The sequence below is a fragment of the Brienomyrus brachyistius genome, chromosome 20 (genome assembly GCF_023856365.1).
Source record: "Brienomyrus brachyistius isolate T26 chromosome 20, BBRACH_0.4, whole genome shotgun sequence".
In the NCBI taxonomy this organism is placed as follows: Eukaryota; Metazoa; Chordata; class Actinopteri; order Osteoglossiformes; family Mormyridae; genus Brienomyrus; species Brienomyrus brachyistius.
The window spans coordinates 1,806,249-1,833,807 of record NC_064552.1 but is presented as its reverse complement, the minus strand read 5'-3'; the positions used below and the strand labels follow the sequence as shown (position 1 = coordinate 1,833,807).

The 27,559-nt window shown below is 49.2% G+C and overlaps 1 protein-coding gene and 1 long non-coding RNA gene across 3 annotated transcripts; one reads left to right on the top strand and one right to left on the bottom strand.

The window, feature by feature from the left end:
* Positions 1-2,666: 2,666 nt before the first annotated feature.
* LOC125715570 (protein phosphatase 1B-like) lies at positions 2,667-9,466 on the bottom strand. Of its 2 annotated transcripts, none has more exons than XM_048987293.1 (6): positions 9,189-9,466; positions 4,502-5,326; positions 4,302-4,419; positions 4,110-4,218; positions 3,942-3,996; positions 2,667-3,645 (listed from the first exon to the last, which is right to left on the bottom strand). In XM_048987293.1, the coding sequence occupies exons 2-6, from the start codon at positions 5,300-5,302 to the stop codon at positions 3,397-3,399; spliced, it is 1,332 nt and encodes a 443-aa protein (XP_048843250.1). In that variant the 5' UTR covers positions 5,303-5,326; positions 9,189-9,466; the 3' UTR covers positions 2,667-3,396. The 2 variants fall into 2 exon arrangements, with proteins under 2 accessions (XP_048843250.1, XP_048843251.1); XM_048987294.1 differs by lacking the exon at positions 9,189-9,466 and adding an exon at positions 7,952-9,182.
* A 2,221-nt stretch (positions 9,467-11,687) lies between these two features.
* Positions 11,688-17,172, top strand: LOC125715578 (uncharacterized). The gene is made up of 3 exons (XR_007384103.1): positions 11,688-11,764; positions 15,158-15,215; positions 15,674-17,172. It is a non-coding gene; the product is annotated as an uncharacterized LOC125715578 (long non-coding RNA).
* Positions 17,173-27,559: the final 10,387 nt, after the last annotated feature.

Below are 27,559 nucleotides of genomic sequence, written 5' to 3'. Positions count from 1 at the left end.
GGGTGATTTACGATTTTTGGAATATACTTTAAAAAATAGTCTCTTCACAGTATGGGATGGGTACAGCCTGGTTCCTGTATGCCAGTGGAAAAGCACCATTAGACTGGTGATTAATAGCGAGCATCTGCGGCGAGCTGCTACCCTACTGTCCACATGAGGCCCTGATGGTGTTTTCATGGTATATAGCATGGAGGTTAGCAGGAAGGAGCAAAGGTTTTACAGCCGTTAATCTGAGAGTGGACCTGCCCCTAACATACAAAATCCTACTAAATGTCAGGCCCTCATAGATACTGGAAAGAAGAGCAGTGGGAGTCCATGGCTGATGCTGATGACCTGCAAACTGTCTGGCCTCTACATGCACTGAGTGAATTTCACTTTCTCCATTAGCATCCTGCACCAGACAGCATGAGCATCAGGCAAACTCAAAGGCAAAGCAGCGGAAGCACCTTTATCGAGGGTGGAGTGTGCAGCGTGCTGGCATTTAACTCCTGGCCACACACACACTCTCTCTCACTCACACACAAACACACGAAGTATACCTGTGTATACCTATACACCTTCTGTAATAAGTTTCTGAAAAGGCCTGCTTTACACCGGCAGGCTGAACAAACTCTCATGCAGACGCCCACACATGCACCGAGGCAGACCCACACAGATGTCCACACATGCACTGAGGCAGACCCACACAGACGTCCACACATGCACCGAGGCAGACCCACACAGACGCCCACACATGCACCGAGGCAGACCCAGACAGACGTCCACACATGCACTGAGGCAGACCCACACAGACGCCCACACATGCACCGAGGCAGACCCACACAGACGCCCACACATGCACTGAGGCAGACCCACACAGACGTCCACACATGCACTGAGGCAGACCCACACAGACGCCCACACATGCACTGAGGCAGACCCACACAGACGTCCACACATGCACCGAGGCAGACCCACACAGACGCCCACACATGCACTGAGGCAGACCCACACAGACGTCCACACATGCACTGAGGCAGACCCACACAGACGCCCACACATGCACCGAGGCAGACCCACACAGACGTCCACACATGCACCGAGGCAGACCCACACAGACGTCCACACATGCACATGCACCCTCCACCCCCCTCAGCCTAACGTCTACACCAGGCCTGTCTCCTCGCCTCGACATCAACAGTGCAGGATCAGATGAGTCCTTCTCTTCTTGGCATGGGGCCTTCAGTCACCTTGGCCTGAAAGAGCAGAGATGTTGTTTTCTGCTCTCGCACCAAAAGCCTCACATGTGCGATGGGTTACTTATGTCGGTCCAGAGCTGTCTGTATACATATGTATGCTAAGCAGAGCTGTCAGGATTACTCGATTAATCTTGATTATTATAAAGCATTAATTAAAATTTGCCGGAAGGAAGACGGCATAGTGGATGAGGGTGCAATTAAAGGACGAAAGCATTGTTTGTGTAGAAGCGCTTCACATTAAAAGTGAATGAGAATGCAGTCGTCTGCAAATGCAAAGAAGACATTCAGAATATACACGACAATAATGATGTCAGCCATAGCCACGTCCCATTTGACCTCACGAAGCAGGCCAGCCTGTCCCTGTCATCACTTTGACTATACTTTGCTCATTGTGATTCATGTACGTCAAAATAATCGCTAAAACAAAGGCTACTCCGTCACTTAGCCGCATCATCTTGCATAATACGGTACATTCTAGGCATTTAACATTAGTTATTTTTAACACATTATGTGTTTTGAATAGGGCTGAACAAGATTAGAAACAGACCACATTGTAACACTTAGGAATTGAAAAATAAGTATAGAGCCAAATGTAGTCATTATAACAAAACATTTCCACACAGCGGAATGCGAATGGTCTTCCTCGCCTTTCTCCTCTTCACTCAATTTTTGCTTAATTTCTCATAAACGTGCCACACAGTCTATGAATCAGTGCAACGGAAAGAACGAAAGTGACATTGTTTGTCTCGGAGATAAAGCAGCAGCGGCAGAAAACTTCAGACTAATTTTTTAAACCAATACTAGATAAAACTAAGTAGGACCCATCATTAAAATTGCAAAGCTTGCCGAGTTTAGTTTCCTGTGGCTAAATAAATGTTTTAGCGCAATTTCTTGATGGTTTGAACCCAGCAGACCATCACGGTCCATTCAACGTGCATGAAATGCCACGTTGATATCAGCATTGCACACTGTGCCAGCCTGAGGGTGGCAAGGCGGGTACCGCTCCCTGTGTGTGTGGAGTTTGCATGTTCGCCCTGCTTGTTGGTGCCTTTTCGGCAGATTTCCTTAAGTTGAATATTTTTGGACAGTATAAGTGAACTGGAGTGCCTAAATTAACCGTATGTGCGAGCGTGCACCCCGCTATGCGTGGTTGGCTCCTGTCTTGCAACAACTTGCAATGTTTTTGTTATATATTAAACAATTACACAATGAATCATCAGATTAATAAATAAATTACTTGATTTTTAATATAACCGATAATGACAGCCCTAATGCTAAGTGACTGCACTCCCTGTAGCGATGTGATATCCTATTGCCTTTGGGAACAGCCTGGTCTCCTCACCCTCAGAGCTTCATGTTTAACACCAAGGCCCACCAGACCGGGAAAGGAACCAGGTATCGTACAGTTTAGAGATGGAGAAACCAAGCAGCACTTCTGTACACTTTATTACTCATCTGCATACATATACAACAGAAACAGCTCGATTTAAAACTTATCAAAAGGCTTTCGGTGGACACTGGGCCCCGCTGCGCGGATGAGGCCCCAGCCACTTCCCTTACAGCCAGCGGCGATAAGGAAATGCAGGTGAGCCGTGCATGATATCCCCACAACAGTATTCATCCGCACGTTCAACTATAAGACCCCGCTGAAGAGAAGCTCCCCCAGTCCTCTGCGCTAAAGAAAGAATGAAAGGCTTAGACGTCTGGCTAAGTGCTGCTCAAGCCCTGGACACACGTCTGTGACGCCCTCAAACACCATTTTCTGCACCTGCACACTCAGGCTGATGGGGCACGAGCCAGTCGGCCAGAGGTCACAGGATCCAAAGCATCAAGGCACAATGTGTTACGTGGGGGGGGGGGGGGGGGTGTTGTTCACAGACTGCCTAAACACAGCCATGCATGTCATAAGTGTAATGAAATTTGAAACGCAGGGGCCAGGCTCCTGGAAAGCCCCCGGAAGTCTCTAAAGATCAAACAGTATAATGCAGGAACACCCCTCCTCCTGTTCTAATCCGTCATGGGGGGGAGGGGTGGATCTCCCAGAACCATAAACAAAGTTTTTGGCATCGCAAGAAGGGCCTGAGAGAAACCGCAAAGATGGTAACCAGTTGGCTCAGGGGGCATTGGGCATGGGCGGAGTCTCAGAGGTCAGAGTTCATTAAGTGGGTGGGGCAGGAGTCTCTCCAGGACAGTCCCTCATATCCCCACCAGTCACAGTCTCCGGCAAAGGGGCGGCGCCTTCTGGGTCACCTTCGTCAGGATTAGGGTTATCGCAGGGCTGGCAGAAGCTGGAGATTGCCCCCTCCAGGACTTGCCGGTACTCGCCCCTGTGACTGATGCGGAACTGGCGCAGCACCTCCAGCAGGTTGGTGGGGGCAGTGCCACGTCCCTCGGTGCCGTGGGAATCCTGAAGCGAGAGGCCAGAGTGAGGACTGCAGGCTGCAGAGAGGCTGCTAATACAGACGCAGGGGCTACGGGAGCCTCAAGCTCGCAGGCTCCTCCCCCCAGAGAATCCCCCTCCGCAACCTTTCACTTAATGACAGGGGAGTTCACTGCCAGGATGTTCATTTTCCAGGCTTTGGACAGTCTACTGCCCCCTACTGGCCTACCACTGCCCTGTACTGGGTAAGAGACGGGCAGACGTCTTATCCACATGAAACTAGCGTCACAGGGGCCCTGGGGATGGAATTCATGTCCACTCACCACATCTTCGCCATGGGGGTTCAGCCGGGTGTAGACCGCCTCAATGGTACCGCGCCTGAGAAAACACCAGCACATATCAGTTCAGAAGCCGGGTCTCCATTACAAAGCGTCTGAGAAACCTGCCAACGTCAGCCAGTGCACATTTGTCATGGGGCGAGCGGGACCTACTTGCTAGCGATACCGCCCCCTGGTGGCAGGTTGGGAATGGCCTCTGAAGCCAGAGCACGCATCACATCCTCCATGCTCGGGGTGCCGTTCTCCTCCATCTGCATGATTTCTGAGAAGACATTGGGCACATGTGAGGAGCCCATTTAAACGCCTTCAGAAGGCTTCAGAAGACAAAGGTGATGGGAGACGCACCTTCCACACGGGCCTCTAGGTGGCGGTCCAGCTCCGCCTCCCGCCGCACAGCCGCCTCGCTCACCTTGGGCCCGTTGGGGAAGCAGACCAGCACCACGCTCATGTTGTCCCGGCTCCCCTGCACAAAGGCATCATTTGTTCCCCGCGTCCCCTGCAGACTTTCGCATTTCTATACAGACCGCAGCTTCCAGAGGCAGTACCTTGTGCAGGCAGGTGTCCAGCAGGCTGTTGCAGACCCCCTCCAGGTTGTCCTGCAGCTCCAGGCGCGAGCGGATGAAGCCGCATGCATCCTGGTTGCTCATGACGTCCCAGATGCCATCGCAGGCCAGCACGGCGAACTCGTCATCCTCACTGCGCTCGATCTCCAACACCTCGGGCTCAGGCGACACCTGCTGCTCTGTGGGGCCCCGGCCATTGGCGCACTTGTAGTCGAAGTCGCCGAGGGCGCGGGACACGGCAAGCGAGCCGTTGACTCGCTGCATGCTGACGGAGCCGCCTGCCCTGACGATGCGCTCGCACTCCTCCTGGTCTGACGGCTTGTGGTCATGTGTGGCCAGCCGGACCCTGCCCCCGCGGCACAGCACGGCCCGCGAATCACCGCAGTTGATGAAGTAAAGGCGGCGCGGAGACGCCAAGAGGGCCACGGCTGTGGAGCCGCTGCGGTCCGGGCAGCCGCGCATGTCCTCGTCCACCCGCAGGAAGCCAGCGCGGATTGCGCTCCTGACCGCCACGGGGTCATCGCCACAGAAACTGGTGTCATCCACGATGGAGCCCAGCAGGTGCTGAGAGCAGTAGGTGGCGGTGCGTGAGCCGGCGTGCCCGTCGAAGACGCCGAAGAAGGACCAGGCGTCCAGGCTGTTTGGCAGCCCCAGCACGGCTGCATGAGCATCCTCCATCTCCACCCGCCAGCCCTGCATGCTGCTCAGGCCGTAGCGCAGGCTGTTACCCTCCCCGTGAGAGTTCTGCTTCTCCGTCTTTGGCTTGTCCAGGAAGGCCCCCATGGCTCCGAGCAGGAAGGAGGGGTTCTGCTCAGCATGGCCAGCAGCAAAAGAACACAATTAGAAGCAAGGAAACGGAAAATCTGCTTGAAAACATGAAGCCAACTGGATGAGCTACCAGGCCCAAATCCATGAAGACACCATGAACCCAGGGCATCCCCCTTCCTCACCATCTCATGAAAACAGGTCATATTCCTGCAGAGTATTATGCAGGACTGGGACTGGGGACCGTGACGGAAAGCCTCTCCCCACCACCCTGAGAATCGCCCCTTGCCAAACCCCTACACGCGTGTGTCAGATTTAACTGATTTAACAGAGCCTCTGTCGCAGGCACTTCACGCCCGTTTCTGAACTGGCTAAACTGGGCACACTGGAGACTCTGCACGCTATGACCTGCATACAAGAATGGACACTGTGCCGTGTGACCAAATACCCAGAAAATGCATCCAGCTACAGCCACGCGGCCAAGTTCAGAGCCGGGTCCATGTACAGTGTGCGATCTGGTGTGCGGTTTCCACACTTTCGCAAGCCTGGACGCTATATTTATACCCAGCGACTCAGATTACAGGCAGAAGCTGCTGCCCCAGCCACTCAGAGACATCGGGGAGATGCACCTCAATCGTCCATGCGCTCACAGTGACATTGGGAGCCATTCCATTCAGGAACACAATGTATACCTCAGAGCAACCCATGGGGGGGAGCCTGTATTGGTGCAGACTAGACAGGGCTTAAAGTGTATGGGGACCACAACTGTATCCATGTAGCACTGGCCAAAAGAATCTGTATTGCATTGTAATTGAGCTAACAAACACGCACCCTTTATGCTGCCAGTCCAGGTCACACTAGGAGCTCCACAGAAGACAACAGAGGACGGTATTTAACCCGAAATGCTCCATTAGAATGGTCAGAAGAGTTTGGCTTAACAGTTCAAATGATCCTTGATGTTAAAAGCTAACGCTAAAAATAAAGCCTTCAAGTAGGACGTTTGAAATCCATAGTATTAATAATGACTGCTGCACTAACTCATGTTACCTGAACCCAAAGGAGAGTGTACACTATCCAGATGTCCCATGCATGTTTTTAGCATCCGGATATCACCACCAATCAGTATCATGGATTGGTATTTAGCTAAACAGTCCTCTGTTCACTTTGTAAAAGAATATTTACTCAGTTTCTACTTTTAGATCTTGTCTAGTGAGGAGAACAATGCATACCAACAGCATCCAGTGGAATGGTGCAGTGGAATGGTGCGGCGGAATGGGGTTGTTCGATATGTGCAGCTGTGCTTCAGACTTCACAGCTCAGAATACTGCTCCTCCCTCTATTTCCAGATTAAAGTCTACTTCATGCTTCACTTTTCCCTGCACGCTTTCGGGCTGCTGACAGTCATGCGCACGGCAGCTTCTGTTCATGCTACATTTGGCTGTGGATTGAACTGCGGTCAGTGCTGCATACAGCAGTGATATTCCACCAGACCATTAGAGGACAACTGCATTTCAACAAGCACAAATACAAGCAGTGTAGTGAAATGGGTGAACTTTTACGAACTGTTTAAAATTATTAGTCATGGCTTGGGCAGTAGTAAGGCAATAAGGCATACCACAGTATTTTGAAATCCTTTCAACAAAATTAGCCAGGACCCCAACCTCCCCGGCAAATTTTAAGGCTAAGATTTCAAAATGATATGCGGGTACCATCAACCCTCCTCATATAACTAGTCACCAGAACTACTACAACAGCGCCTCATCTTCCTCCACACTTTCAGACCGCTGTGAAAGTTCACGCTGCCCTCTACTGGAAATACCTAATCACTTATCTTGCATATGCGCAGTAGATGCACTTACACTCACCAATGCGTCTCAATAACCCCCCAGCTTGTGCTTAACAAATAAAACCATCTTAGGGGCAAGTACTTTGCTTTCGGTGTCCAGGTGTGTTTGAGAGATTCCCACCCAGCACTCCTGACGTGAGCCCCATACATGCCAGACACATCAGACGTGCAATGGTTGTGGAGGAATTTTACACACACCCTCCATAAGAATGAGCAGCGTGACTGCAAGCAAGGAGGCTTCAGCAAAACAAATTCTTACAGGTTTACAAGCTATTTATCCACCGACCAGCCAATTTAAACGATTTACAGTTAGGGTGACTCTGGCAGGAAATCCTTTCAGGGCATGGAATCCCACAGAGAGTGACACCTTCATTTTGGCCCTGTAGTCTCATACATTTACACACAAGTGTCGTTTCACTGTAAGCTGCCTTTTCTCGGTACAAGAGCAGAGCTGATTCCAAGGCTCAGGCTCGTTTGGCATGTTAGTACAGGTCTAGCAATTTAACCAGAAAAGAACCTGCCACAAGAATTTACCACAACTACGAGAACAGGCTGCTAGTCTGGTTATGTAGCCTGGCTTATTTCGCTTTAAGAGAGCTTTTTCCTCCGTAAACTTCTACAAATATGAAGCCCGTAAGAAACTTTAGGCTACACCTACATTGTTTTACAGTAATAATATTACACACACATTAATTTCTCACATATGACAAGCTTTAAGTTACACTTACAGCACTAAGCAGTCCAAAGATGACAAACTCTACCTCTCTAATGAATAAACCTGAGATCTGTCACAACTATCAGAACAAAGCAGAAAGACTTACAGAATAGCACAGCCAAGGCAGATGTTAGTTCTGTCCTGAAAGTGCCTTGCATGTAAACACTTATCTGAAACCTGTACCCGGAAAACGGCCGGGTCATATGACCTCGCTTAAAACAACTTGCGAGCTTCGTGATCCCAGCAGGCGCGCATCTCTTCGTGCACGCCGCCCTAAAAAAGACGTCAGCATCTACAGAAAGGCAAAGAGCGTGTCCCCGGCATTCCTGCCACGCGCACGCCCTTCTCACGTCACCGTGGCAACCAGTAAACATCACGAAAGATAAATCGTTGGTGACCCACACGATTCCTGCTGCCAAAATACTGCTCGCAGTTTCCCACCCTAAAGGTCAGATAGCCACGAGGAATTAATCACCACTTCTACTACCTATCTGGTCTCGATTTTATGAGATCATCATCAAACGGACGTTACCAGACAAACAAAACCACGCAAAAAAACAAGCCTGGTCCTCCTAAGGTGTTAAAGAACCCATCCGACAGTGAATGACGTAACAAAACTCAAAGTAAGTAAACAAGCAATACGGTTCCTTAGCGACCCCGCACCTTTCTGGACAGCAGCCAGAGGAGGGACGCCGCCAGCCAGCCTCCACAGGCCGAGCAGCTGTGCTTCGGGAGGAGAGCCCCCATCACGCTGCCACGCAGGGAAGCAACAATAAACTCGGCAAAAAAACCCACGGGCATGGAATAACTCAGATAAAAATTGCCGAGACTTGCTCCCCTATTTATGTTAAGCCGACATCCTAGTTACTAAGGAAAATTCGACACGAAAACGAAGTTTCAGTAACATAAGGCATGGCCCCCAGCTCCTTCTTCCTAGGTATAAATAAGTTATCAGCTTATCCACAAAAAACACAAAGTTACTATGACCTGTTACTTCCGTCCCCCGTGATGTCGGGAAGAGGACAGACCGCCGGGGCTGGTGCTGAAGCCGCCAGCTCTGCTTCGGGGGGCCGTGAGGGGGTACCGTCCCACACCCCCAGTATGACAGGAAACACGGGGCCGAACAGGAGCCCAGCATAAACGCAAAGCCCCGGCACGGCGTCCGCGGCCACCGGGCTTGGCCAGACGTCTGCTCGCCGGTTAGCACCGGGATACCATCCAGTCGGTCGACATTTAGCAGCCCACCCTATGCCCCGAGCGACCGCCAGGTTTTAGCCCCGCCAATACAAACCGCTTCCTCTGGCTAAGCCTCAGCCAGCCAGCAAAGGGCCGCAGCCACTTACGGTTTAGCGGAATAAGCCTGGAGAACGAGGCGACGTCCGGGTGCTTCAAACTTCACAGGCTGTCCGCAGAGAACAACCCCTGCTTCTCTGAGTCATTGTTCGCAACTACAAAATTCACAAGTTTAGTAATACAGTTGCAGTGAGTCTCCGACAGACTAAGGGACGCTTTTAAAAGTCGTTGAAACCACAACGAGCGCCCATAAGTTCCTCACGTTCCGGGCGACACCGGAACACTTAGCTAAGCAGTTAGCCAGTTAGCTACCGCTCCGGCGCCTCGGAAAAGGGGAGGAGCCGAGCTTCGGGCTCTTAGCTGCTATTGGCTAAAACCTCTTGATTTGATTGGTTAATTAACCTGACAGTCCATTTACCAGCGCGCTTGTATCGTCATTCTTATTATTAGTGTTATTTTCTTTCTGGTTTTTAATCATGTATTAGTCTGAACACATAATTTAATGCAAACAATCGCAATTTGCCCTTGAAGCCAGCTCTGGGTCCTGTGTTGGCCACTGGCCTCTGCAATGTCAGACAAGAATGAGTAATCAGTATTTTATTCAAAATTAGTTGCTCAAAATGATGCTACAGCAGGTCCCCTACTTGTTTCTTATGTCCCTGAAGTTAATTAGGCTTCAGAAAATGAAACATGCCACTTTCCACGTAGGAGTTTCAATGGATCCTACACTTAGAACTTTCCTTAAGTTTTCATTTTTAAGCAGAGAGAGGCTGGAGCATTTATGTACCTCAATCAACCAGATGTCACTGTTTTCCATCACATCCTCCACCTCTCAGATTGCTAATGCCAGACTGATAATCTCTTTCGTTAAGATTTCAATCTTTTCCTTCATCCTCTGACTCTTCTGCACCACGTCCTTTCTCAATAATGCCAGTCTGGCCTCCTCTTGCTCTCTCAGGAACTGGTGGAGCTCCTCACACTTCACCTTAGTCAGCTGCTCAGCTGAGTTGTGCTTGACGCTGGGAAATAAAATACTAAGTAACAAATAGGCCTAAAATCTTTCCAGTTGAAACCCAGATTTCTGGAAGTGCAAGCTGCACCTCAAACATGCCAATGATTTGACCCTAATAACACAGAGTGTCTTCAAAGCATGTCGTTTGCACATCCAGATCCCTGGCCTCCCTAAACACCTTCAGTTTGTTCCTCTGAACTCCCACATCTGTTTCCAGCTACTCCTGCACCGGCTTCTGCGGCTTTATCGCAATTACATCTCATTTGCTATATTTTTCGACCCCACTAGATGGTGCTCTTGGCCTGCTTTGGGGCACGTTTTGTGACCTTTTTTGAACAGAGACCACCATCTATTGGGGTAAAATAAAAAGCAAGCGGTCATTTAGTACATCAGTATAGATGATTAGATGGTTAAAGCAGTACATCGTCGAAATTTTAATCTAATTACAGGTTTACTTAATACATCCACCCATATTCTCACCAATCCCAGGCATCGCAACACACTGGGCTGGGCTGAGGCAAATCCTCAGCCCCTTGAAGATATATAGGACATCACACCCCCCCCCATTCAGGGGGATGCATCTCTGTTTCCATTGTTCCATCCATTTCTTCATCCTCTGTCCATCTTTAGATCAAACCCTCTCTCCATTCAGCCATCCATGCCTGACTTTCTCCTAATACTTTTGTTTACGAGTTAAAGTGGAAACATGCTGCGATGGTACATATTCTGTCATGAATTAATACCAATGGCCGCCTCCCTAAGCAAGCCTCCAGCTTCACTTTGCCTGTCACCAGGAGTCAGCATCTGTCTTTCGACGAAGCTATGAAATGCCAACAGTTTAATTAGGAATCGGGGGATGTAAGTCATGCGATATTTATAACTTTATAAAGGAAAAGCGCAAAGTGCCTTGGCTCAGATTTAGGAGTGAGGTTGTTCGGATGAAGAGAAGTTGGGAAGGTTATGCGATGTGTGCAGATATTGCATGATATTCATCAAATCTGCTGTATTAAGTCAATATTAACGTGCACACTGAACAAGAGACTCGCCAGTATGTTCTGTTTTTCATGGACTCAACATTTCTTATTAATTAGAATAAAACATATTGAAAAGGATCCCTCATCGTGTGAAACGTCTTCTATTTAAACTGTTCATTTTTTATAAGAACCAGGATTTTAAAATTGGAAAATAATTTCATTTGATGACTATAGCACCAGCACGCCAGGACTTTAATAATCTCATGCATACTTCATACGTTCATTTGTTTCTGAAAGAGGATAGAAACAGGCAGAAATGAATGAAGACAATACATATGATTACCAGATGTATTTCTATGAGCTGAATACCTTAAACCAACTAACAAATAGTTTGTTCACGTGAACGATGAATCCTCTGATTCCACCAAGCAAGGTGTGGTGTCCCGCAAGGCTCTGTCCTCGGGCCACTACTGTTCACCTTATATGTGCTGCCCCTTGGTGATATTAACAGGAGTTATTAATAGTGTGAGTTTTCATTGTTATGCAGATGACGCAGATGACGCACAGCTGTACAGTTCTATTAAAACAGACGAACTTCCTCAGCTGTCAAAGATTGTGAATGCTTGGCTGAAGCTAAGAGGTGGGTGGCCAGTAACTTCCTTCTCTTCAATCCTGACAAAACACAGGTGTTATTACTGGGCCTGAGGACAGCTCGGGGTGTTGTCGATATAAAGCTCGACAGTTGCCTAGTCAATGTAAGCACAGTAGTTAAAATCCTTGGTATCACTACCGACTTCTTGTCTCTGCATGCTCACATAACATGGTTAAAACAGCTGTCTTCCATCTGAAGAATATTGCAAAACTTACAACAATGCTCTCACTCCAGGATGCAGAAAAGTTAGTACATACCTTTGTCATTTCTAGCCTGGACTATCGTAACGTCCATTTGGTTGGATGCATTTCTTCATAATTAAATAAACTGTAGGTGATGCAGAATGAGTCCAAACAAAGACTAGGAAACATGTGCATGTCAGTCCTGTACTGGCTTCACTCCACTGGGTTCTGGTTAGGTCTCATATCCACAACAAGGTGGTTCTTACCTATAAGGCACTGATTGGTATAGCACCAGAATATGCTGACTGTTTATTGATTCCATATAACCCCACGCTTTGCTTCACTCGCCAGGGGCGAACTACCAAGGGGTGCCGAATCTTCATTTGGCTACACAGCATTCTGTTACACACAATCTTATGGAATAGTCTACTTCCTCTGCCGGCCCCTGGAGGATGGGGCCCCACTTTGAATCTGGTTAGGGTTACCTCTGCTGGCCCCTGGAGGATGGGCCCCCCCCTTTGGGTTCGGTTCCTCCCAAGGTTTTCCCTGCCACTGTCACCTCTGGCTTGCTCACTGGGGCTTTGTGAGGGGGAAATGTGAAGCACTTTGAGACAATGTCATGTTATGAAAATGTGCTATATTTAATTGAATTGAATTGAAATAAAATAGCTAAATTGACAAAAAGGGACACTTAGACTCTAAATGTGCTCAGTTGTACCCTCAGCTGTTCATTGCTTCCTGTGGGACAGAAGTGCTCAGAGAGTTAAATTAAAGAAAGACTAAATCATGGCAAATAGGAATAACAAAGGGTGACTGGATGCAGCCAGTAGATTCTTCCCTCGCACCATATGAAAAGTCTTTCTGCCTAAGATTGCCTGAAAACGATTCTCAGGAAATTCAAGAAATCCTGGTGAAGCATTTGACCATATCCCCCACCCCCCTGAGAAATGCCATTGTTCCCTCTTTGGTGGGGTCCCCAATTTCTAATCGTATGGCTGCTTTACTAAAATGTATGCGCAGGAAAATACTGTAGGATAAAGGTAAATATTGGAATTGTGAAACTGCTAAAGTAACTGGGAGTGTGTCTTGTCAGAAAGTGACACATGTTTTCTAGTTCAGATGCTGAATGACAGATAAGTGACATTCACAGAGTCAGCTATGAGTAAAAATGTGACGCTCACATGACATGCTGTGAATTAGGTGAGAAGCCCTTTGACTGGTAGGTAAGATTCCAGTAACTAGACTTGCATATGTGTTCACATACCAGGCATGTTAATCACTGCACAAAGGACTGATTCAGCTTTTGCCAAAAACCACAGGGAACACCTAACGCAGTGTAGTGACACATAAACGAATCTTTAAAGCTATAAAAATGATTTTGCACGCTATGGACTATGTATTACAAGAGGGGGTTTGAAAGCAGTTTAAGCATTGTCACTATAGCTGGGCTCGTAAATTCCCGGTTCCTAGTTGGAAATTTCAACTGGAATCTTCCCTCGAGTTGGAATTCCGGCTTGTGAACTTGTAGGAATCGACATGATCCCGAGCTCAGAATCCAAGATGGCTGCATCCTTTATCAACAGAAGTTAAAGCTGGAGTTTTATACTGTTTATTAGCACTTACGTCTTATTTGTGGCTCATTAAATCGGTCGTACACACAGTATTGTCCAACCGCTATCTGTGCACGTGCTATGCAGAATGTGTTGCTATCCACTGATATTGCTAACAATAGCTAACAATTAACCGGGCTAGAACTGGGGTCTTTTTCATTAAATAATATTTCTTGCTTAAGAAGAGAACTTTTCAGATTTACTGTAGTCAAGCTAAATGTAAACTAATATAAAGGCCGTTTAAACTGGGGTAAATTAAATCCGACAAGTTATCCAGCTAAGCAAGAAATCCTGATTTTTTAAATGGGTACCTGGTATTGCTAAATGGCTTTCCGACGTTCTGTACTGGAACGCTGTAAACTCATGTGTAACGTCATTCCCAGTGCCTAGTTCCGACCTCTGAGGCAAATAGAACACAGCAGTAGTGCCTATGCCTCCTGTGATTGGCCGGCAGGGATGCCCTCTGCCTCCTGGGCAGAATTCCCAGTCCCCTCAGACTCAGTACTGGATAAGTTCCATCCAGAGGCACCGCTAGAGTTCAAAATTTTTTAGGGTCCCTGTCACTCAAAGGCCCTCAGAGTCATCCTAAGTATCCCCCCCCCACCCCCCCCCACTCCCCCCACTCCCCTCTGGATCCAGCACTTCCATTCTTATCGACAGCTTGAAATGACAAGATCTTAGGATACGATGCTGCTCCCCCTTTTCGCCACTAGAGGTCACCCTTTCCCCACTAGCCGTTGTTTTTTTTTTTTTTGTTATTGTTTGGTCTGGCAAGCAGTCAGCTGCTGAATAACTGGTGATTTAGTGCTGTTTGTTTAAAGACAGCAGCTTTTCACAAGCTGCTATATGATCTGGGTGAGACATAAAAACAGCAATGAGGCAGCATTAAGCTATTATGCTACCAGACCACACTACCAGAAGGCATCAGAAAAATTTTTAAGTTACTGAAGACGTATCTTATTCTATTGCCGTTTTATTCATCACCTTAGGCCTACTGCCTGCTGCCTTGACACTCTGCCTAAAGGCTTCTTTAACTGTATAGCATCAACAAATAGTCAATAGTTCTCTCCATACAGGCCTTTTCCAAAGGCCCGGAAGACCGCAGTTATCAAACCTCTTTTATAAAAGCCCAACCTGGATGCCTCAGTAATGAGTAACTATAGGCTTACATCAAACCTACCTTTCTTATTAAAGATAATTGTTAAAATGTTATTTTTCAGCAACTTAGTTCTTTCACGGTGCCAAACAAACAGCTTTAATGCTTTTCATTCTGGATGTCAGCCACACCACAGCACTGAAACTGCCCTTGTTAAGGTCTTAGATTAAGGGTACATCTAAGCAGTGATGAGTCAAAAATCGACTTTGGTGTTGCTTGACATGGTTGTGCTGTTACTACAATGTACCATCTTTTAATTTAACTATTTATTTGTTTGTTTGGCTTTTAGGCTCTTCTTTTGTCTTTTAAGTGGGATTTTAATGCCTTTTATTGAAACGTATGTTTCTGCCTTTGTAAAGCTCTTTGAACTGCCTTGCGTCTGAATTGCTGTGTAAATAAACTAACCTTGCCTGAAATGTACACTTACCTGCAGCTAAAGTACAGCAGACACGTGAGAGAACAGCCCCAGTGACAAGTAACTACCTTCAAAGGTACAAATTGGTACTTTTTTCTGACAGTGTGTGACGCACTTTGAGCTGCATTTCATGTATAAAAATTTCCATATAAACAATGATTACACTGGAATGCAGTGATTTCGGTGCCAACGATGTCGGAACGGTTTTATATTGAGTTTATGGTGCTGATTAAGAATATGATTTAGGTTTTGTCAGATTGGCTCTAGTTTCTGAGATATTTAATAGTTAATTAATCAATTAATTAACGCAACACGTTTGAAAAGCATTCAGAATTGCAAGATTATTTTTATTTTAGTTACAACTAGTAAGTAAACAAACATCACACAAAAAATTTATTAAAAATATCTAACAGTGATAGGAAAGTTATGTATGATTTGACTAATTAATACAATATTAATTAGTTATTAATTATTATTAATGTCAATGCTTCAAAAAACACTATTTATGCGATTTCCTTTTATCTGTGTCATCAGGACAATCACATTGGAGACTCCAGCAGCAGTCTGCCGTCATGTGCATGTCCCCTCTGCCTTGATATCTCTCCTCCATCACCTTCATGTCCTGGTGAAACCTCTCGCCTTGTTCCTCCAATGTTATCTGGAAATCTGTTTAAATGGCTGTGGAGATAGTGCATCTTTCTGCTCATATTAACTCCCAAATTTCTGAAGTTACCAAGCGTACCTTGCACCTTACTTCATACTTGTCTGCTCTGTGAGCACCCAAGTAGTTCTTCACAACAGAGACAAAACTCTTCCAGGCCGCAGCAGAGTACATCAGGATTGGCTATTATTGCATTTTTTATCACACACAAGTCGCATTGCAGGAATGCATTATTTTCATTACCTCAAAAACTAGAACCAATTCAGTGGGATTGTTGAATTCAGCACCCTCAAAATACCCTAAATCCATTCAAAAAACCTTGGCACCTGAAAAAAAAGTTTGTAGACCTGTGTTATTATTATATCATAACCTCCTTGAGGTGTTTGAGAAGCAGATTCTGTTTCAGGTTGCCTTTGTTCGCCGCCTGCGGAGTGACAGTGTGACCCTCGCTTATCCTTCTGTCTCTCTCTCACCTCTTGCTCCCTGAGTCTCTCAGCTCCGTGTCACGAAGATCTGACTAAACCACAGTGCCCTGCGTTAGTGACGTCAGTGGTGCTCACTTGGCCCTGGTTTCCAGGTGTTTTTCAGGGGCCCTGTGGTCAGTCTGCCCACGCACACGACCAACCACGACGACAAACTGTCATCAGACTCCCCTCTTTATGGTGCCATTGACACTGACTCCTGAGTTTTGTACTGTCATGGCTTCATGTGAGTGGCTGAGGCCCCGGAGGATGGGGTGGGTCGGTGGGGGGTGGGATTCCAGAAGGACATTCCTGGACGCAAGGATCCTGCTGTCCTGGAGCGCATCCCATGTCCGATCCCCCCCCAGCCGACACACTCATCCTTGAGGCGTGGTGACCCGGAGTGGAATTCCCCAGTCACCATGGTGTCCCGTCCACGAATAGGAGCTGCCCTGTAAGTAACACTGGCTTGAAACACGCAGGCCGCCCTGTGGTTCGCCGGCGGGCAGCCAGCCTGCTTGTTACAGCTGCCTCACTGCCCTCCTCAGCTCCAGCGCTTGGGAAGCGCGACGGAAACCAGACTTCCAGGCCTCTTTTTTTCCTCCCGTCTTTTTCGCTTGTGGTTTCTATTTTTTCCACATGTCTTTTTTTTTTCTTTTATACCTTTTTTTTCGCCCTAAATGTAACGACAATTTCATGTTCATGTGTAAAGTGTAATTTGTGTCCTGCCAGTCTGTGATAATTGCAATCCTACGTAAAAACAAATGGTCCCTTTCTCCTGCAGGGAGCCTCGTTGCCATAAAAACGGTTATTAAAAGTGCAGGATTTGACCAGTCATTGTGTGGAGAGCGGGACCCTTCGCAGCCCACATGCACAGCGGCCATTTCCACCTGCCGCGTCACACATTCGGACGCCAGTGCATCACGCTGACTTAGCGAGCAGCACCATGGCCTCGCCACTCCGGCCGTAGAATCTGTGAGTGGCCTGATGCTTCTCGCGTCTGTTGTCAGTGTCGTCCAGTTGCTGTAGAATCTGTGAGCGGCCTGATGCTTCTCGTGTCTGTTGTCAGTGTCGTCCAGTTGCTGTAGAATCTGTGAGTGGCCTGATGCTTCTCGTGTCTGTTGTCAGTGTCGTCCAGTTGCTGTAGAATCTGTGAGTGGCCTGATGCTTCTCGTGTCTGTTGTCAGTGTAGTCCAGTTGCTGTAGAATCTGTGAGTGGCCTGATGCTTCTCGTGTCTGTTGTCAGTGTCGTCCAGTTGCTGTAGAATCTGTGAGTGGCCTGACCTTGGTGGCTCAGCACGGCACTAGCTGCTTGTTAACACATTAGTGACCTGGCTGCCCACATGTAAGTGATTTGTTTTTCTGCGCATATGTTAGCAATCAAACATCTGCTTCTCCCACACATACTACTGTATCCAGTTTATATATAATAGTTTGTAGTAAGTCACACTGCATGATATCATGCATCTGCCTTGTTAGAAATGCTGCTCTTCATGGTTGTAATCTAACTGCAACCATGATGCCAAGTTGACCAATCAGCAACTGGAAATCAAATTAGCCTATCCAATTACAACCTTGCTATCAAGACGCCATGTCCAATCACGCTTGTTTTCCTGCTGAATGACAAAGATTTAACTGTGGAAATAGACAGGCATTTTTGAGAGATGAGTGACATTTACCTGCATGTTCTTGGGGTTATTGCCTGCTGTTATTGAACCCTGTGGTCTTTTCCTCCTAACCCCAGCTGGTGTCACCATTTCACAGGCAGTGGTTTTATTGGCAAAGAGACAACACAATAAAACATCGACTGACAGTGTGAGCTATGAAGGTTTCTCACCAATATTTGGTCTAGTACCACTTGATCTGGTCCTTTGCAGACTCATAATCGGACCTCAGGAATTACAGGACTCAGATCTTATTTGAGAGCTCCTAGTAAATCATTTACAGGGTTTAATAAAGGAGAACATGACAGAGGACGCAGATGTAGGACGCGGGTCAGCCTGGGATCAGCTGGATGCCATCGGTGTGGGAGGAGATGCCAAGGAGATTCTCTGTTGTACAAGGGCATGAAACCATGGCATACGGAGTCTGTGCGTCCATGGCTCTGTCCAGCCGGTGCATGTTGGCTTCTAGTCTGCGTCCTGTTGTTGTATCTCCTTGTCCATGGAGTCCCTGGTCCTGGTTCTGTCTAGTCATGTTGTGTTTCTTAATTTTATTTTTCTTATCATATGTCAAAGTTGTGGTAGGGTTCATTCACACAGGGTCTGTTGAGAACCTCAGACCAAAGCAGTGATGCTCTTTTTGGGGCCTGCAAGGGCGAACCAGGCATCCTGTCAAGCAGAAGAGTCCTGTTCTCGGGTCTCTGGAGACGAGCTTTTCTCTGGAAAGCACACGCGCGTTTTAGCCGTGCGAGGTTCTGCCAGCGGCCAGCTTGCTGGGGACACCCTCGTACATCCTACTTGACACACCAGACCACTGAAATGGATTCATCCAATGGTTTAAAAACAGAAGCAAACCCAGCAAAGAACGGCCTTGGGCTCGAATTCATTCTGGGATTAATTAGAGGTAATTAAATGTGAACTGGGTTTTGTGGATCCGCCTCATTACAGGCTGTTGCAACTTCTTGGGTTTTCAGTGTTCCAGAAGTTTCTTCAGATTTATGCACCGCTCTGCTATCCCGGGATCCATATGCATCGGTGCTGGCCTTGGATTTACGATACTTCCGTGCTATTTTTAGGCATATTTACTTCAGTGGGTTTTTTTTTTCTTCAATGTGTGTCTTTCCCAGACAGAAAGAAAACAGCTGCAGACGGGAAGCCTTCTGCTGGGAGTGTGTGAAGCCTACAGGCCTCAGCGTCTCTACATCAAAGCCGGGACGCTGGAGGTGTTACTCTCACCGGGGAGAGGGTGGCAGGATCGACGGCTCGGGGCTGTTAGTGACGTCATTATCCTGTTGTCAGGGAAATGTCCCCCAGCCTTTCATCTCTCCAGTTTTTGAGTCTGTGTTCTCTTGGGAGGAGAAACGTTTTGATATCTAAAATTTTGCACCCCCAACCCCCCAGCCTCTGACGTCAGGTCACTTATCCTGCTCAGCTGAATCCAGAGTTTACTTCTGTGTTCATGCTTCAGCTGGTTCACTGCCTAGATGAAGCCGCCAGCCAGTCAGCACACATGGCCGTGAATTTGAGGGACAGTCACCGCAGTGCAACACAAGCCCTGTTGATCAGTAATATAAACACAGACAGATCTGGGTTTGGGGGGGAGGGGGGGAGACAAAGAGAGATGCTGGCATGTTTCTGCTTCCGTGAACCGACTTGGTGATCAGGCCTGGACTGGCTGTGTGTGACAGCTGGGGTGTGTAAGCTTAAGGTTAGGGTTAGGTTAGGGTTAGGTTAGGGTTAGGGTTAGGGTTAGGGTTAGGGTTATGTGGTGGCCACATTGTGTCATGGTACTTTGAGGGACCCTCAGTGACTTACAAATGTAAGATGCAAGTCATTAATTTTAGGGCATGTGTGGCTGTGTGGGTTAGGACTCTAGTGCCTGTGATCGGAAGGTCGCCGGTTCAGATCCCAGTGTCGACAGATCACTGACCCCTGAGCGAGACCCTTACCCCCAATTGCTCCAGGGAGGGGTTGACCCTGCTCTTACAAATGGACATCACTTCAGATAAATTAGTATAGCTGTATTTCAATGACAGGTTTTTAGGATTCCTTCAATCCGCCCGCTGGTGGTACCCTGTGGACACAGTGATTACAGAGGCCCATCTGTGAGGCCCCTCTAGTGCCACTCTGCAGGAACACACCAATCCTGGGGGGGGGGTGGTGCTGGTGGACAGAGCTGTGGGTCAGGTGAGTGTGCGAGTGTGTACGCCGGCTTGTGTGCGCTGCCCACTGGGTGCGACCTTGTCTGCGTGGGGGTGATCATGGCGGTGCCCCCCCATCCCAGGATTTAATGAAAGGCCTCCACACTGCAGCTGGGGTTGTGAAGGCAGGTTTGAACTCTACTGCCCCAGCTGTTAAAAAAAAAAACAAAACAGGAAAACGAATCTGGGGAGGGAAGGCGATTGGCTCATTAGGGATGTTGTTTTCATCTGAAAATAAAACACGTTCCATGTTTTGGGTAATTAGTGTAATTCACTTCTTCTGACTCATGCACAGCAGGCCTCGTCTTTCACATTAATTTCTTTAGGTTGCTTGGCTACAAAAACAGACACGTAAAAAAAATTGCATAAAAAACAAACGCTCTGCTCATTTTGAAAGAGTAGATTCCTACTCTCATATCTTCTTCCTTCTTTCGCTTCCCCAAACACGTTTGCTTGCAGACGAGCTGCGTGTTTTTGTGTCTCTGTAAAGTCCCCGTCTTGGTCGGCATGCCGACGGCCCGTTGTGATGTCACAATGCGCCTCAGTTCTGACTCAGTGACACGTGATGCCACTTACTTGGCCTGCGGTGAGCCCATAACAGACACACCCGTGTCTCTGAGACAGGCAGGCGCAGGGTACGTGCGATGACAACCGAACTCAGAACTCTGAAATCTACACTGACCCCGCAGGAGGATAAGCTTTGGGCTACTGTCTGTCAAACCCAATACCAATCTTGTGGCCCCAAAGCAGAATTACCGGGCTCGTCTCCGCCCGCAGATGGAATGCCGATTTCTCACAAAAATGGCCAGAGCCTGTCCATCTGTGGAGGCGCGGACACTGTCTTTGCAGGACAAAATGTATGAGGGGAAAATGAGGGACTAACAAAGAAAGACAAAAGCAAGCACCCCAGTCCAGAGTAACCAGCTGTCCCTTCCAGGGCTCCCCCCCCCCCCCCATTTACCCGTATGGGGGCTGGATTTGGGGTCTGAGGCACTGAGATCTCTCAGAATGGGCTGTGTGTCACTGTGAGCCGCGAGAGAGCCGCACCCTAGGCCTCTGAAACAGGAAGTGGAGGTTAAATTGAGACTGGGTGAGGCAGTGCGAGAGGAGCGTATAGGAGAGACAAATGGAAACCACACTCGAGCCTGGGGCTGCTCTGGGCCACGGGGAGGCCCAGCAGGTGTGCCTCCCCCTTCCTGGGGCTTCCCTAGGGCTGGGGGGGATCAGGCAGTTACAGCCCGTCTTGACTGTTTTCCAGCACGTTCCCCCTCCTTAAGTCCCCAGAGGAATTTTGGCATGAGCTGTGTCCCTCTCCCCATGAATGCAGGCCAAGTCCTCCCAAGCACCAGGCCAGGACACACGCGAGAACTCATTCTCACTTCCTAATGCAATCAGTCCAGTTTCCTCAAAGCCAGATTTAATCTTGACTACTGTATTTCATTTTATCTTTTCCAGTTCATCAGGCTGTAAAGCATGAAGCATATTGACAGTTTCAGTGGCGCCTGAGTAATTCCAACAGCCAGTCGGAGGCTGGCTGAGACCCAGGCAGACATGTGACTGCAGGAGCTGGTCTGGGAACTGAAGGTCCGGGCAGGAAGTTACAGAGGCAATTCTTCGCTGGGTCAGAGGCGTAGACAGAAGTCTGGCAGGGGGGAGGTAGGCAGCTTTTTGATCCTGTGGAAAGGAAAAGTGTCGAGACGACACCCATAGCCTTTGAAATGCAGATAAGGCGAGGGGGGGGGGGGGGTGTCCATTCAATCTTGTCCTGTCACCCATATACCGTATTACCAGTTAAATCTTACTAAGATTAACTCACAGGGGGAAATGAAATTCTGTTGCATGCAGCAGCAGGAACATAGTGCACAGACCAGCAGACAGATAGTGCAGATAAAGTGAACATAGTGCACAGACCAGCAGACACATATTGCAGATAAAGTGAACATAGTGCACAGACCAGCAGACACATAGTGCAGATAAAGTGAACATAGTGCACAGACCAGCAGACACATAGTGCAGATAAAGTGAACATAGTGCACAGACCAGCAGACACATAGTGCAGATAAAGTGAACATAGTGCACAGACCAGCAGACACATAGTGCAGATAAAGTGATTTGGTCCTTCATTCGGGGGCCCAGATAAGGGAACGCATGAAATAACTGGGCCCCAGGGCCTCATTTGGGGGCCCAGATAAGGGAACGCATGAAATAACTGGGCCACAGGGCCTCATTCGGGGGCCCAGATAAGGGGAACATCTGAGATAACCGGGCCCCAGGGCCTCATTCGGGGGCCCAGATAAGGGGAACATCTGGGATAACCGGGCCCCAGGGCCTCATTCGGGGGCCCAGATAAGGGGAACATCTGAGATAGCCGGGCCTCATTCGGGGGTCCAGATAAGAGGAACATCTGAGATAACCGGGACCAAGGGCCTCATTCGGGGGCCCAGATAAGGGAATGCCTGAGATAACCGGGCCCCAGGGCCTCATTCGGGGTCCCAGATAAGGGAACGCCTTAGATAACCGTGCCCCAGGGCCTCATTTGGGCCCAGCAGGAAACCGCATAAATCTGGTTTCCCAAAGCCTTTTACTCTCCACTCCCCCATCTCTCTCTCTTCCACCTTCTCTATTTCTTTCTTCCCCACTCTCTCCATCTCTACCTCTGGTCTTCCTGCTCTACTGCATAGTGTGTCTCTTAGGTATGATGAATGTGTGACTGTACATCTGTCTGCAATGCACACTTATGTGGTTTCAAGGCACAGATTACAGAGCCAAAAGAGAGACACATAGTAGAGCGGCGTAGGAGACACATAGGAGAGCGGCGTAGGAGACACATAGGAGAGCGGCGCAGGAGACACATAGGAGAGCGGCGCAGGAGACACATAGGAGAGCGGCGTAGGAGACACATAGGAGAGCGGCGTAGGAGACACATAGGAGAGCGGCGTAGGAGACACATAGGAGAGCGGCGTAGGAGACACATAGGAGCGCGTGGTAGGAGACACATAGGAGAGCGGCGTAGGAGACACATAGGAGAGCGGCGTAGGAGACACATAGGAGAGCGGCGTAGGAGACACATAGGACAGCGGCGCAGGAGACACATAGGAGAGCGGCGTAGGAGACACATAGGAGAGCGGCGTAGGAGACACATAGGAGAGCGTGGTAGGAGACACATAGGAGAGCGTGGTAGGAGACACATAGGAGAGCGTGGTAGGAGACACATAGGAGAGCGGCGTAGGAGACACATAGGAGAGCGGCGTAGGAGACACATAGGACAGCGGCGCAGGAGACACATAGGAGAGCGTGGTAGGAGACACATAGGAGAGCGTGGTAGGAGACACATAGGAGAGCGGCGTAGGAGACACATAGGAGAGCGGCGCAGGAGACACATAGGAGAGCGGCGCAGGAGACACATAGGAGAGCGGCGTAGGAGACACATAGGAGAGCGGCGCAGGAGACACATAGGAGAGCGGCGTAGGAGACACATAGGAGAGCGGCACAGGAGACACATAGGAGAGCGGCGTAGGAGACACATAGGAGAGCGGCGTAGGAGACACATAGGAGAGCGGCGTAGGAGACACATAGGAGAGCGGCGCAGGAGACACATAGGAGAGCGGCGCAGGAGACACATAGGAGAGCGTGGTAGGAGACACATAGGAGAGCGGCGTAGGAGACACATAGGAGAGCGGCGTAGGAGACACATAGGAGAGCGGCGTAGGAGACACATAGGAGAGCGGCGCAGGAGACACATAGGAGAGCGGCGTAGGAGACACATAGGAGAGCGGCGTAGGAGACACATAGGACAGCGGCGTAGGAGACACATAGGACAGCGGCGCAGGAGACACATAGGAGAGCGGCGCAGGAGACACATAGGAGAGCGGCGTAGGAGACACATAGGAGAGCGGCGCAGGAGACACATAGGAGAGCGGCGTAGGAGACACATAGGAGAGCGGCGTAGGAGACACATAGGAGAGCGGCGCAGGAGACACATAGGAGAGCGGCGTAGGAGACACATAGGAGAGCGGCGTAGGAGACACATAGGAGAGCGGCGCAGGAGACACATAGGAGAGCGGCGTAGGAGACACATAGGAGAGCGGCGCAGGAGACACATAGGAGAGCGTGGTAGGAGACACATAGGAGAGCGGCGTAGGAGACACATAGGAGAGGGTGGTAGGAGACACATAGGAGAGCGGCGTAGGAGACACATAGGAGAGCGTGGTAGGAGACACATAGGAGAGCGTAGTAGGAGACACATAGGAGAGCGGCGTAGGAGACACATAGGAGAGCGGCGCAGAAGACACATAGGAGAGCGGCGTAGGAGATACATAGGAGAGCGGCGCAGGAGACACATAGGAGAGCGTGGTAGGAGACACATAGGACAGTGGCGCAGGAGACACATAGGAGAGCGGCGCAGGAGACACATAGGAGAGCGTGGTAGGAGACACATAGGACAGTGGCGCAGGAGACACATAGGAGAGCGGCGCAGGAGACACATAGGAGAGCGGCGTAGGAGACACATAGGAGAGCGGCGTAGGAGACACATAGGACAGCGGCGCAGGAGACACATAGGAGAGCGGCGCAGGAGACACATAGGAGAGCGGCGCAGGAGACACATAGGAGAGCGTGGTAGGAGACACATAGGAGAGCGGCGCACGAGACACATAGGAGAGCGTGGTAGGAGACACATAGGAGAGCGGCGTAGGAGACACATAGGAGAGCGGCGTAGGAGACACATAGGACAGCGGCGCAGGAGACACATAGGAGAGCGGCGTAGGAGACACATAGGAGAGCGGCGTAGGAGACACATAGGACAGCGGCGTAGGAGACACATAGGACAGCGGCGCAGGAGACACATAGGAGAGCGGCGCAGGAGACACATAGGAGAGCGGCGTAGGAGACACATAGGAGAGCGGCGTAGGAGACACATAGGAGAGCGGCGCAGGAGACACATAGGAGAGCGGCGCAGGAGACACATAGGAGAGCGTGGTAGGAGACACATAGGACAGTGGCGCAGGAGACACATAGGAGAGCGGCGCAGGAGACACATAGGAGAGCGGCGTAGGAGACACATAGGAGAGCGGCGTAGGAGACACATAGGACAGCGGCGCAGGAGACACATAGGAGAGCGGCGTAGGAGACACATAGGAGAGCGGCGTAGGAGACACATAGGAGAGCGTGGTAGGAGACACATAGGAGAGCGTGGTAGGAGACACATAGGAGAGCGGCGCAGGAGACACATAGGAGAGCGGCGTAGGAGACACATAGGAGAGCGTGGTAGGAGACACATAGGAGAGCGTGGTAGGAGACACATAGGAGAGCGGCGCAGGAGACACATAGGAGAGCGTGGTAGGAGACACATAGGAGAGCGGCGCAGGAGACACATAGGAGAGCGTGGTAGGAGACACATAGGAGAGCGTGGTAGGAGACACATAGGAGAGCGGCGTAGGAGACACATAGGAGAGCGGCGTAGGAGACACATAGGAGAGCGGCGTAGGAGACACATAGGAGAGCGGCGTAGGAGACACATAGGAGAGCCTTCGGGGTGAAGAAGAAAGATGAAAGGGGCTCCCATTTCCTCACCCGGTCGCCACCTTGTAGGACAAATGACCAGTATCTGCACTGTGGCAGATACTGCAGTTAGTCAGATTTCACTGATGATTTACTGAAAAGTGGATCTTCACATAACACTGTTCCAGAGACGAGCAGAAAGTCTAACTAAACCTTACCACAGGACCAAATGCTGCCCGAAATTATTTCTTAGCATTCAACACACATTATTACACGTGTCCTCATAATAGTGTAAAAATGACGTATATGCAGATTTCTACATGTCTGAGCTGGGTTCATTAAAAGCAGCGTGTTTGCTTTGTACTACAAACATGTGGTTTAGATGGTAACTGCAGGGGCCCTCAGCAGTGCCAGAAGGTCAGGTGGCTGACAGGAAACGGCTAAATGACGTGCTGAAAGGTTGCCTTCCTCCGCATTATCCCTCTCAGCACCAGCCCTGCGTCTGAGACTTTCAGGCTCAGCTTCACTGGACCTTGGGATGCTTTTGTTTCCCCGACATGCTGAAAAAAATCTGTCCACTGTCGTCTCTTTGGAGAAGGCTAGAAAATCTGCAATCTGTGTCTGCAAGCCGCGAGCAGGCCGGCCTGACGCTCCCCGCGGTTTGTGTGAAGCACACTCACGCTTTTTTCTTCCTGTTTACAACTTGTCATCTGTGGATTTCGGTTCTCTTGCGTCAACATTAATGCAAAACTCTCTCAGAGGAATCATGGGGACAAAATGCCCATCATCAAGATGAACGGGAAGATGCATTTATATGAATCAAACGCCGCACGCTCCCCTTGGTGGTTACCATGGTGACGCGGCAGGGTTCCCACAAAAGTGCTGTTTGGGAGCTGCGATGTTTCACAGATGGCCTGGCAGACTCGCCGAGCCGCTGAACGTCTGAGGCCGCTCTCAAAACACACCCTGAGCTCCGGTCCTTTCGTTGCGTCCACATTGACGTCTAAACCCCTTCCCTCACACCAGAACCATCTTTTAAATAAACTAGTGACAGCATGACGAACACTAACAAGCAGAACATTCTAACCTGCTCTCAATGCTTACTTCACTTTCTGTCACTGGTTTTATTTCATCCGTTTATTTCTGCTCGTCACCTAATTTTACTGCCGACCTTCTCTGAGGAACTGAATCCGGCTGAGGAACGTTCCAAAAGTCTCTAGCAACAAATTATATAATCCAAAGGCCTAATCATCCAAGAAAAGGCCGTTCTGCGGCTAGGTCAGGGCAGCGGCCTGCAATTTATGGTGAGAGGAATTTCACAAAATTGTTACATGTGACAAACAGAAATAGTTTTGGGACGCGGGCTCCACAAATAGCGCCATCCCAGCTGCAAGAACACCATGAGCCCCCCCCCCCCAGCAAAGACCCTTGCTGGCGGCTCCATGTCCACCTTCGCAGAAGGCCTCCGCTGTTCTTCATAGGCCGCAAAATTGACAAGCGAGGATCTTAAACAGTCCAACTGAAGTTGACGCAGTGGCGGTTTTATGTCGTACAGAAGCTGCTGCTTGGACACTCGCTTTGGCTGTGATGCATGCTGGGAAAACAGCTGACATTTCAGCATGTCAGTGAGGACCATACTGCTGTCATTTACAACAGTGTTTCCCAGTCTGGTCCTCAGGGACCCACAGACCATGTTTTTGCTCCCTCCCAGCTCCCTGCCAGACAGTCCACATTAAAGGAGCAAAAATGTGCACTGTCTGCAGGTCCCTGTGGACCCGATTGGGAAACACTGATTAGCATTAGTACAGTATTAGTAGATAAACAGAATCTGGACACATCCAGCCTAACAGATCAGGGAGACTGCAGTGTCGGTGGCAACTGTGCGAGTCCAGAGCCATCAATCCACCTATGAGCCTCTTCTGCTCGTGAAGGATAGA